Source organism: Rana temporaria, chromosome 5, assembly GCF_905171775.1.
Source record: "Rana temporaria chromosome 5, aRanTem1.1, whole genome shotgun sequence".
Taxonomy (NCBI): Eukaryota; Metazoa; Chordata; class Amphibia; order Anura; family Ranidae; genus Rana; species Rana temporaria.
This window is the reverse complement of record NC_053493.1, coordinates 323,533,813-323,547,146: the sequence shown is the minus strand read 5'-3', so window position 1 is coordinate 323,547,146 and position 13,334 is coordinate 323,533,813. Positions and strand designations below refer to the sequence as shown.

Below are 13,334 nucleotides of genomic sequence, written 5' to 3'. Positions count from 1 at the left end.
ATTGGTGGAGTGCTGCAGAGATGGTTGTTCTTTTTGCAAGTTCTCCTCTCTCCACAGAGAAATGCTGGAGCTCTGTCAGAGTGACTATCAGGTTCTTGGTCACCTCCCTGACTAAGGCACTTCTCCACCGGGCGGCTGGCTTTAGGAAGAGTCCTGGTGGTTCCAAACTTCTTCCATTTATGGATGATGGAGGCCACTGTGCTCATTGGGACCTTCAATGCTGCAGACATTTTTCTGTACCCCTCCTCAGATCTGTGCCTCGATACAATCCTGTCTTGGAGATCTACAGACAATTCTTTGGACTTTGTGGCTTGGTTTGTGCACTGAAATGCACAAACCTGTTGGACCTTATATAGAGGTGTGTGTCTTTCCAAATCATGTCCATATCAACAGAATTTACCACAGGTAGACTCCAATCAAGTTGTAGAAATATCTCAAGGATGATCAGTGGAAACAGGATGCACCTGAGCTCAATTTTGAGTGTCACGACAAAGACTGAATACTTATGTACAAGTGATTTTTTACATTTTTTTTTTTTTATAAATTTGCAAAGATTTCAAACAAACTTATTTTATGTTGTTATTACAGGGTTTTGTTTTTAGAATTTTGAGGAAAATAATTAGGGTTGTCCCGATACTAGTATCGGTATCGGGACCGATACCGAGCATTTGCCCGAGTACTTGTACTCGGGCAAAAGCTCTGATGCTTCACCCGATACTTGGACAGTCAGCGGGGATCAGTGCCGTGGGGGAGTTACAAGCACCGATCACCGCTGACTGTCCTCTATCCTCCTCCATTCTGCTGCTGTACCCCTCCGTGTCCCCCCTCTGTGCTGCTGCCGTGTCCCCCCATCTCCGCTGCTGCCGTGTCCCCCCATCTCCGCTGCTGCCGTGTCCCCCCATCTCCGCTGCCGCTGTGTCCCCCCATCTCCGCTGCCGCCGTGTCCCCCCATCTCTGCTGCCGCCGTGTCCCCCCATCTCTACTGCCACCGTGTCCCCCATCTCCGCTGCCGCCGTGTCCCCCCATCTCCGCTGCTGCCGTGTCCCCCCATCTCTGCTGCCGCCTCCGTGTCCCCCCCATCTCCATGCTGCTGCCGCCGTGTCCCCCCCATCTCTGTGCTGCTGCCGTGTCCCCCTCCGTTCTCCTCCTCCACCCCCTCGATCTGTCAGGATGGAGAGTGGCGGTAGGAGCCGGTAAACCTGGCTGCTACCTTTTCCGAATGTACAGAGTCAGTGATCACTGACTCTGTCTATTCACATAGCTGAAACATCGTAAACTGTGTTTACGATGTTTCAGTTAATGAATGAATAGAAGCCGCTGTCTTCTCTCCCTTTATTTTCAGCGCAGCTGAGGCTGTTGAGAAAGGGACTGGGGAATCTGTATCCTTAGTCCCTTTCCCTGTCTCAGAGGGGAGATGTCAGAGGTCTGTTAAGACCCCTGATATCTCACCAAAGCCCCCCAACAGGGCTGATAAAAAAATAATAAGGGAATTGCAATAAATAATAAAAAAATGAATTGTAAAAAAATAAATAAAAAAAACACTGACACTGTCCATCCCCCCCCCCCCCCCACCCCCCTTAGAAAAAAAGAAAGCATTGTAAAAAAATAAATAAACAAATTGTAAAAAATAAAAATAAAATTGTAAAAAAATAAATAAAATAAAAATTGTAAAAAAAAAAATACTGACACATGTGCCACTGTCACATGAGATTTAAAAAAAGGATTGGTAATCGGTATCGGCAAGTACTTGATAAAAAGTATCGGTACTTGTACTCGGTCCTAAAAAAGTGGTATCGGGACAACCCTAAAAATAATGAATTTAATTCATTTTGGAATAAATTTGTAACATAAAATATGGATAAGTGAAGCAATGTGAATTCTTTATCGGATGTGCTTAGGACATTTTATCAGTTATTTCTATTACTCTAAAACTTGATAATACTGAAAAGGTGACCTTTGATATTTTGGTGACTAACATCTTATCATTCTGCACAATGACACTGCTAAAGTACATAAGCCACATAACTAGAACAAAGTTCACAGCCTCTTCCCTGCTACAAGAGCCTGTAAAATGTACAATGCCATAGAAATCACAAGGCACCAACATTATTTACATTGCTGCTTATGGGAGTAGCTTTCTAAAGCAACGATCTGGGCGCGCTGTGTTTTTTGTGTTTAGTGTGGAGGCTGAGAAATATTTAAATACTGAATTTGCTTATAAAAACATTTTGAGGTAAATTTTCTAAAACTGGAATGTGAAAATCTGGTGCAGCTGTGTATGGTAGCCAATCAGCTTCTAACTTCAGCTTGTTCAATAAAGCTTTGAAAAGAAAAAATGGAAGCTGATTGGTTTCTATGGACAGCTGCACCAGATTTTGCACTCTCCAGTTTTAGTAAATCAACTCATTTATATTAAAAACTATTTACTACACAATGTTCCTACTTCTTTTTTTTATTATTCTTTATTTAACCACTTAAGCCCCAGACCATATTGCTGGTCAAAGACCAGGCCACTTTTTGCTATTCGGCACTGCGTCGCTTTAACTGACAATTCTGCGGTCGTGCGACGTGGCTCCCAAACCAATTTGGCGTCCTTTTTTTCCCACAAATAGAGCTTTCTTTTGGTGGTATTTGATCACCTCTGTGTTTTTTAGTTTTTGCGCTATAAACAAAAATAGAGCGACAATTTTGAAAAAAAAAAAATATTTTTTACTTTTTGCTATAATAAATATCCCCAAAAAATATATAAAAAAACTTTTTTTTTAATTTTTTCCTTTTTTTTCTAGTTTAGGCCGATACGTATTCGTCTACATATTTTTCGTAAATAAAAACCGCAATAAGCGTTTATTGATTGGTTTGCGCAAAAGTTATAGCGTTTACAAAATTTTTTACTAGTAATGGCGGCGATCAGCGATTTTTATCGGTACTGCGACATTATGGCGGACACTTCGGACACTTTTGACACATTTTTGGGACCATTGTCATTTTTATAGCGATCAGTGCTATAAAAATGCATTGATTACTATAAAAATGCCACTGTCAGGGAAGGGGTTAACACTAAGGGCAGAGGAAGGGGTTAAGTATGTTCCCTGGGTGTGTTCTAACTGAAAGCGGAGTTGGACTGACTTGGGGAAGTGCCCGGCGGTGATCGCGACCGCCAGGCACGCTTGTCGGCGTGCGCCCCTATTGGCTGCTCGGCGAGATGAAGTATAGCTACGTGATCTCGCCCAGCAAAGCCGACCTGCCGCATAACTGCGGCGGCTGGTTGACAAGCAGTTAATGATATGCGTCAAAATAATACAACATGACAAGATAACATGACTGGGTACAAATAGGGCCATTAAGAACAATCCTCAGTAACACACATAAAAAAAACAAAAAAAATAATACAAGAATCAGAACTTGTGAGATAGAACTTGCAAGCTGTCATCTACTATGGTTTTCATTTTTTTATATTTTAATAGAGGTTATGGTTCTAATGCAGGAACCAGGGATTATTGGATACTTGTTCTAACCTCTTGCTGACCACCCCATGCACACATACGGTGACAGGGAGGCCAAGTTGGTTAGCAGGTCCCGGCCACCTCAGCCTGGGCTCCCGCCAGGACACACCACCAACGCATTTCACTCCGCCTCTGGGAGCTAAGTCATGGGGAAGCTTTCCCAATGACTAAGCGAGGGGTGGAGGGAAATGCGTTGGGGGCATGGCCTGGCGGGAGCCCAGGCTGAGGTTGTCTCTCCCATACTCATCACAGGACAGTGTGGATGTGCAGCACCAGGGATCCTTCCTCTCTCTTCCTTCTAGTGACTATAGGAGCTGGGATGAGCTCCATCTCTTGCTGCACTCCTGCAGTGGATGCGGCATCACCCACACTACTCCACACAGTGATCGAACCTGAGTGACACAACTTACATATCGTAGGTCACACTTGCTATCTATTTACTCGGCATATCATCATCTTTTAGATTATGTTTTTTTTTTGCATTAAAATTCTAAAGCCGCGTACACACAACCATTTTTCATGTCATGGGAAAAACTATTTTTCTCGACGTGATTCTTGTCAAGCCTGCCTTGCCTACACACGATCGTGAAAAAAAAATGCTTGAGCAAAACGCGGTGACGTACAACACGTACGACAACACTATAAAGGGGAAGTTCCATTCGGATGGCGCCACCCTTGGGGCTGCTTTTGCTGATTTTGTGTTATTAAAAGTTTGGTGAGAGACGATTCGTGCTTTTCAGTCTTCGTGCTTTTCAGTCTGTTACAGCGTGACGAATGTGCTATCTCCATTACAAATGCTAGTTTTACCAGAACAAGCGCTCCTGTCTCATAACTTGCTTCTGAGCATGCGCGTTTTTTTCCCGTCGTTAAAGCCTACACATGACCGTTTTTCACAATTGGTGAAAAACGACGACGTGAAAAACATCGAGAAAAATTAGAGCATGTCCACGTTGAGAAAAAAAGCTCTGGAGCCTACACACGATCATTTTTAAAGACCAATTTAAAAAATGAAATTTTTCACATCATGAAAAACGGTCGTGTGTATGCGGCATAAAAAAATGCGTTTGAAAACTGGTACAAAAACAATGTGTGACATAAAAAAAAAAAAGCTATCATCATTTTATTCTCTGGGGCATTTGCTTTAAAAAATATATAATGTTTGAGGGTTCTAATAAATACTGTTCGGGTGTTCTAAGTATTTTTCTAGCAAAAAAATCGTTTTTTACATGTAAACAAAAAGTGTCAGAAAAGGACTGGTTAAAGAGGAAAATAAAGGGATGATAATTGTCTTATGATTTGGTACATGACTCTTGGTTCTGTGAATGTGTGCGGAGCATGATCTGTTACTTTATTAATCCCAAAGGGAAATTACTATTACAATACACTAATTGAACAATAAACAAGAAGGTATTTGTTTAACTATTATGTAATGTGCACAGGTATGTTGTTCTTTGGTTTAACTGAAAGTACTTTTCATTTAGCTTTAATATACTTCCTTTCTAGTTGTATCACATAGGAAATGTCACTGTTTTTGTTTCCTATTGAATTTGCTGTACGGTTTCCACCGGAAACACGAGGGCGGCTGAATAAAGGGGAACTGACTGGTAAAATGCAGGGAAAAAGGCAGTTATTTTTAAGTCTTTGGCTCATAGTGTTCATAATGTTCCCCCAAAATGAATAAAATCATTACAGTGTGCTTATATATATAAAAAAAAAAAAATAGTGGTGTTGTGCTCCCTAGATATATGAATGCAGAGAGAATAAATTATATAAAATTATATAAATAAATATATAAAGTGTTGCTGTTCTGCAAACAAGTGACTACAGGTGCAATGATATAAAGTGCAATGATAATAAATATTCAAAAATTGATAATAATTAGAATAAAAAACAATGCCTGTAAAATTAGAAACAAATGGAAATAAAGCCCATTGTGAGTGTAGAAAAAGGTGCTAAAGTGCTGGCGAATCTCAGAAGGGGAAAATCAATTCCTCTGGATCCAGGGTGCAGAGTGTAGTGTTGCTGGTGCTCTGTAACAGGTGGCACTGTGACTTCTGTGAGAGGTGGCTCTTCGGTGTAAGTAACACCCGTGGGTGTACTACCTTCTTACCTTACTGCTGTAAGGTAAGCAGCATTGAAAGATATGGTGGAATGCTAGGTCATTCGAAGTGGGGGAGGGGATTCCTTCCTTCTCCAGCGTTCCCAGTAATGTGTGGATGCGGGATGGGGGGGGGCCACTCGGGGGGCTCGAGTATGGATGGAGAAACAAGAGAATACAGAGCCTCTTGGTGTAGTATGCTTGGCGTTTTAAAATTCACAATTTATTTAGATAAAAAAGGTACCGTATTTTCCGACGACCCCCTAATTTTCCAGCTAAAATGCTGGTTTTGGGATATACTCACTGTATAAGACAACCCCTCACTGTGCCATTATATATGCCTCACTGTGCCAGTATGCCTGCCTCACTGTGCCATTATTCCTGCCTCACTGTGCCATTATTCCTGCCTCACTGTGCCAGTATGCCTGCCTCACTGTGCCAGTATGCCTGCCTCGACGATCTTCCTACCTTCTCCTGTTTGCAGAGTTTCTGCGGGCGTCCGTTATTCAAAAGCCTCGCCTCCTCCTCAGGCTGTTCCGTGATAGGTGGAACACTAATTTTCCCAGCAGAGCCTCTGTTCAGTGTTCCGCCTATCACGGATGTCCTCTCGTCCGAGGCCAAGGATGAGAAGGCATCCGTGATAGGCGGAATCACGGAACAGTCTGAGGAGGAGGCGCGGCTTTTGAATAATGGATGGCCGCCGCCTGACAGACAGGTACCCGGCGTATAAGACAACCCCCGACTTTTGGGGCATGATTTTAGATGCAAAAAGTCGTCTTATACGCAGGAAAATACGGTACTCACATTTCAAATGATGTAAAGTGCATTGCATAAAAACGAGCAGCGAGCTCGGGACCTTTGTTGCGTCACTTCCGGTGTCCGTATGCCTGCATCCTACGCGTTACATCACTCTCACGTGACTTTAACCGGGATCTGTGCTTATATAATCTTCTTTATCATTACAAACAACTTTGTAGTGTGAGAGCAGATTTGATGTAAATTGAAGGGTTAATTGGTAAGCCTGCCCAGACTTCCCATTCTATTGATTTTCTTTGTATCTCTTTTGCAGATTATTGTGCGAGTAAGTTTGCAGCCGTCGGGTTCGCGGAATCCATTGGCCTCGAGATGTTGGCTCTGGGCAAAACTGGCGTGAAGACCACAATTGTTTGTCCATATTTTATAAACACCGGAATGTTTGACGGATGCACAACTAAGTAAGCAAGAAGAAAATTGCAATTTTATTATAAATTTTAATTGTAAGAGGCTAGAATTTGGTACACATCAACTTCTATACAGATTTAGAGTTGCAATCCGGGATTGATAAAGCTGTTTAAGTTGAGTGTAAAGTTGTTATGTACAGGTGCATGCTGATTTTCACACCTGGGGAGAGCATGACATGGCTGGAAGTATGGCAAACACGACGTGCACATTTTCTTTGTCTGTCATCTTGCTATTAACTCCTTGACTTTTTAACCACCTGCCTATAGGGCACTTTCACCCCCTTCCTGCCCAGGCCAATTTTCAGCTTTCGTTGCTGTTGCACACTGAATGACAATTGCGTGATCATACAACACTGTACTCAAATGAATTTGGTATCATTTTTTTTGGTGGTATTTAACCACTTAAGAGAGAGAGAGAGAGACTTGTAAAGCGCAACACATGTGAACTGAATCGCCTCCGGGCCATTTTGTAGCTAAAGGACCAGGCCACTTTTTGGCGATTCGGCACTGCGTCACTTTAACTGACAATTGCGCAGTCGTGCGACGTGGCTCCCAAACAAAATTTACGTCCTTTTTTCCCCACAAATAGAGCTTTCTTTTGGTGGTATTTGATCACCTCTGCGGTTTTTATTTTTTGCGCTATAAAATGGAGCGATAATTTTGAAAAGGATTCAATATTTTTCACTTTCTGCTATAATAAATATCCCCCAAAAATATATATAAAAAAAATGTTTTCCTCAGTTTAGGCCGATACGTATTCTTCTACAAATTTTTGGTAAAAAAATATGCATTAAGCATTTATTGGTTGGTTTGCGCAACAGTTATAGCGTCTAAAAAAAATTTTTTACTAGTAATAACGGCGATCAGCGATTTATTTTTATTTTTTATCATGACTGCGACATTATGGCGGACACATCGGACACTTTTGACACCATTTTGGGACCATTGTCATTTTTACAGTGATCAGTGTAACAAATATGCAACGATTACAGTAAAAACTATACTGGCAGTGAAGGGGTTAACCTGTAGGGGCGTTGAAGGGGTTAAGTGTGACCTAATGAGTGATTCTTACTGTGTGGGGGCGTGGCCTGGTGTGACACGTCACTGATCTCCTTCCCGATGACAGGGAACAGACGATCACTGCCACTAGAAGAACGGGGAAAGGTTTGTTTACACTTACCTCTCCCAGTTGTTCAGCTCTGTGACCTGATCGCGGGACACCGGCGGCGATTGGGTCCTCAGGTCCCACGTGCATGGTCACGCAGCTCAGGACCTGGTCGCCAGCAGCGCGCACGTGTCCCACGGCTGGGCATCATAATAGGACATATATATACGTGCTTATGTCCTGCCGTGCCATTCTGATGACATATATCGGCGTTAGGTGGTCCTTAAGTGGTTAATCACTGTTTTTTTTTTCTTTTTGCTGAACAAATGAAAAAAGACACATTTTAGAAAAAAAAAAATGTTCTCTTTGTTTCTGTTATAAAATTTAGCGAAAGGGTAATTTTTCTTCAGTTATGTGCGCTAATAAGTCTGCACGGATTCACAGAGCTTCATGGATTATCAGGGCACTGATAGAGCTTCACGAATAATCAGGGAACTGATGGAGCTTCACAGATATTCAAGGCACTGATAGAGCTTCACGGATAATCGGGGAACTGATGTAGCTTCACGAATAATAAGGGAACTGATGGAGCTTCACAGATATTCAGGACACTGATGGAGCTTCACGGATTATTAGGGCATTGATGGAGCTTCACAGATAATCAGGGCACCGATGGAGCTTCACGGATAATCAGGAAACTGATGGAGGTTCACGGATAATCAGAGCACTGATAGAACTGCATGGATATTTAGGGCACTGATGAAGCTGCACGGATAATCAGGGCACTGATAGAACTGCATAGATATTTAGGGCACTGATGAAGCTGCACGGATAATCAGGGCACTGATAGAACTGCATAGATATTTAGGGCACTGATGAAGCTGCACGGATAATCAGGGCACTGATAGAACTGCATAGATATTTAGGGCACTGATGAAGCTGCACGGATAATCAGGGCACTGATAGAACTGCATAGATATTTAGGGCACTGATGAAGCTGCACGGATAATCAGGGCACTGATAGAACTGCATAGATATTTAGGGCACTGATGAAGCTGCACGGATAATCAGGGCACTGATAGAACTGCATAGATATTTAGGGCACTGATGAAGCTGCACGGATAATCAGGGCACTGATAGAACTGCATGGATATTTAGGGCACTGATGGAGGTTCACGGATAATCAGAGCACTGATAGAACTGCATGGATATTTAGGGCACTGATGAAGCTGCACGGATAATCAGGGCACTGATAGAACTGCATGGATATTTAGGGCACTGATGAAGCTGCACGGATAATCATGGCACTGATGGAGTCGCAGTGCCCTGATTATCAGTGTAAATGTCTCTTGTCACTGGAAAGCCACTTATAGGCACTCCTTTCCCGACACACTGACAGCGCAGAAAACTGGCATTTGTTTACTGTGATTGGACACAGCTGATCACATGGTAAAGGCTGCTGTGATTGGCCCTTTACTTCGATCTGTCCAAAAGACACATCGATCACAGAGCGCGCCCGATGGCACGCAGGGGGGGCGAGGTTCTTGGAGGACATCAATAGACGCCCTGCCAGAACTGGACAACCAAGCTGCAACTGACTTTTGGCTATAGCACCGTCGGCAAGTGGTTTAAACCCTTTGAGCTTTTGTCTCCTGCAAGTAAGCAGAGGCATCTCTCTAGTGAACCGTTCATGGTATTCATGGAAAGTAGTGATTATATAATAACTTTTAGTTTTTTTCTTTCTCTTTAATTTTTACAGATGGCCTCGGTTCCTGCCAATTTTAGAGCCAGACTATGCCTGTAAGACGATTGTAGATGCCATCCTAAAAGAACAAGTATACCTCATTATGCCTCGTGGTCTCTACATCGTATTTGGTTTTAAAAAGTGAGTGAGAAAACGTGCAACATTGTCTTTTATGTGCAAATGTTTTATTTTTCTATAATTGGACATCTCAGGCTGTGGATGGGCTACCGTGCAGGTAAGTGGGATGTGTCAAATTTGTGCAAGAAAAGTTCTGCTTTAGGATTAGATGGTTTAAATATAAGAATTTTTTTATTAAAAATATGTCCACAGTTTAGTCATAATGCCTTGCACTCACAGTATATGCTCAACCTGCCCCATTGAGTCATCAACCTATGTGCCATTTAAGCTGTGAGGCTGAGGGCATCATGTGGCGAAGAAGTTGGCCTTGCACCTCTTTACTGTAACTAAATTTACAAGAGCGTGGAAACCCCCAACTCTTCGCTTCAAAGCTGTCAAAAACTGTATGAATGACATTATGGTCATTGAGAAATTGACAGCCATATTATCAGATGCCCATGAGAAATGTCTTCTGTTTGGCAACCCTGGATTGCCCACGCACAGCCATCTTGGTTCAACAATACTTAACATTTTTTTTTTGTTGGTCTAGTGGTCCTGCGTTGTGGATTCCTGGGACTCCTCTTATTTTTTTCTTGCTTCCTTTTGTTCTTTATCTTGTTTGCCCTTTCCCTTTCTCTGTTTCCTCTGTCATCTTATTTCTTGGTTAGCTAATATGATTATCTGGCCGCCAGGCTTTGGCCTGGTCTTGCTGGGTTTCATATGAGTAGGGCAGGCCATACACACTTTGAATTTATTTTCTGCAACCATAATTTCCCCATCAACACAGTGTTGGCAGGAGTACCCCTCCTCCTGAGCAATTGTCTTCTCCCGGCAGGAGAAGCCGTTCCTGCCAGGAGAAGACAGTGATTATTGCTTGTGGCTATAGCAACCGCCAGTGATAATCGCAAGAGAATATAGCAGGCTGGTTGTACCCAAGTTGATCAATTGATCAACTTGGCACATTCAGCCTGCCCATTAATGGTTTGAATCTTGGCCGGTTCAGCATTTAAACTGTGGATGGCCAGCCTAACTTTCATTCATGACAATATAGCATGCTTTATGTCTAATATTGTAGGGTTTATGTGTATACATAACTTGAAATGCAGTTTGATGTCTCTGTGTTACCGAAATCTACACGTTGGCTCAGGGCTCGACAAAATACAGGCACCTGGTCGCAATTGCGACAAGTAATTGTGACCTGGCGCCCACCGGTAATTGAGGCCGCGGCCCACAAGGCCGCAAAGACGCGGCCTCAATTTCCGTCCGTTGCGGGCCCGCCGCGATCGTGCAGCGGGGGAGGTATGGGCGGACGGAGGCACAGGATCCTGTGTCTCCGTGCGCCCCCACGATCGCGCGGCGGGCCCGCAACGGCCGGTTATTGAGGCCGCGGCTTTGCAGCCTTGTGAAGGCCCAAGCTTTCTTCTGTGACCTGGCGTCATCTGGGGGTGGCCGTTGGCATTACAAGTAAAACAGCAGTTCTAATGTGTCTTCTTCACTGTTTTCACTGCCATCTCCTTCCCTCTAATTAGAACCCCCAAACATTATATATATTTTTTTATTCTAACACCCTAGAGAATAAAATGGTGATCGTTGCAATACTTTCTGTCACACCGTATTTGAGCATTGGTCTTACAAGCGCACTTTTTTTGGGGAAAAAATACACTTTTTTTTATAAAAAAATAGGACAACAGTAAAGTTAGCCCAATTTTTTTTAATATTGTGAAAGATAATGTTACGCTGAGTAAATTGATACCCAACATGTCACGCTTCAAAATTGCGTTGGCTCGTGGAATGGCGACAAACTTTTCCCCTATACATCTCCATAGGCGACGTTTAAAAAATTCTACAGGTTGCATGTTTTGAGTGATAGAGGAGGTCTAGGGCTAGAATTATTGCTCTCGCTCTAACGATCGCTGCGATACCTCACATGTGTGGTTTGAATACCGTTTACATATGCGGGCACTACTCACGTATGTGTTCGCTTCTGCGCGTGAGCTTGGCGGGACGGGGCGCGTTTTCTGGCTTCTAACTTTTTTAGCTGGCTCCTAGATTCCAAGCAAATTTGTCAAACCCTGCGTTGGCTTGGATCCAGTATTTTTGTGCCTTGGTTATGTATGTTCTTCCAGCCTGCACCTATTCACTATTATACTTTAACTGTCCAATTGTTCTATTTGACTAAACAAGAATAAAACTGTTTGTAAAAGAAGACAACCCCATAGCGGATTTTTTTATAAAAAAAAATTGAAGCCAGGGACATTCAAGTAACTAGCATTTTTAGAAGGATGTCATCAATAGCAGTCAACAGGGGTTATTTACAAAAGACAAATCCACTTTGCACTACAAGTGCATTGCAAGTGTACTGAAAGTACACTTGGAAGTGCAGTCGCTGTAGATCCGAGAGGGACATGCAAGGAAAATAAAAAACAGCATTTTAGCTTGCACATGATTGGATGATAAAATCAGCAGAGCTTCCCCTCATTTTAGATATTCCCCTCAGATCTACAGCAACTGCACTTCCAAGTGCAATTTCAAGTGCACTTTGCACTTGTAGTGCAAAGTGAATTTGCCTTTCGTAAAAAAAAAAAAAAACAATGTTTCTCTCAGTACATTGTTAGTTTACAGTCTCTAGATGGGGGCTTTCTATATTTATTTTTTACAATACGAATAGTGTGTATGCATTCTGCTTCAAAGTTTTATATATTTTTTTGCCTGGTAAGCTCTTGGGAGTACCACTTTACCTAAGTTCCAGAATTTGTTGTATTTGTTTACATTGTATTGTGTACTAATTCTTGTATTCCTTATTTTATTGTTTAGCCTTATATCTGCAAAACTGGGAGTGGTTCTTGGTGACTACTTTGGAGCTTTTCATTTCATGGATCATTTCAAAGGACGAGTTAAGAAGGAGTAACCTCAATATCTCTAGTTCTGGTTCTTCAGGTTCCGGGTTTAACAAGACCAGTGAATGTATGACAAAACTCTTCTTTAACTATCAAAGAGTTTTTCCAATAAACAAGTCTTTAGATTTTAATTTAAATGTTTGACGAAACTCTCTAAATGTATGAGCATATACTCTGTTATAACTTAATCTGTCAAAGACTTATTTTTTTCCCAATAAACAAGTCTTTAGATTTTTTTTATTTAATTTTTTTTTTTACATGTATGACCAAACTCTCTTATAACTAAGGCCGCGTACACAAGATCAGTCCATCTGATGAGAACAGTCCGAAGGACCGTTGTCATCGGTTAACCGATGAAGCTGACTGATGGTCTGATGTGTTTACACACCATAGGTTAAAAACCAATCGTGTCAGAACGCGGTGGCGTAAAACACAATGACGTGCTGAAAAAAACGAAGTTCAATGCTTCCAAGCATGCGTCGACTTGATTCTGAGCATGCGTGGATTTTTAACCGATGCTTTTGCATACTAACCATCAGTTTTGACCTATCGGTTAGGCGTCCATGAAAGTTCTACATTTTTTGACCGAAGGTTAACTGACCGATGGGGTCCCCACACGATCGGTTTGGACCGATGAAAAGGTCCTTCAG

At 42.3% G+C, this 13,334-nt stretch overlaps 1 protein-coding gene across 2 annotated transcripts in view; it reads left to right on the top strand.

Moving 5' to 3' along the window:
* SDR16C5 (short chain dehydrogenase/reductase family 16C member 5) overlaps window positions 1-12,924 on the top strand; it is a 69,896-nt gene extending 56,972 nt beyond the window's left edge. For both annotated transcript variants that reach the window (XM_040354233.1, XM_040354234.1), the window contains 3 exons: window positions 6,671-6,815; window positions 9,686-9,811; window positions 12,602-12,924. In XM_040354233.1, coding sequence (XP_040210167.1) covers window positions 6,671-6,815; window positions 9,686-9,811; window positions 12,602-12,695 — 365 coding nt within the window. In that variant the 3' untranslated portion in view covers window positions 12,696-12,924. The remainder of the gene's footprint in view (window positions 1-6,670; window positions 6,816-9,685; window positions 9,812-12,601) is intronic.
* Window positions 12,925-13,334: the final 410 nt, after the last annotated feature.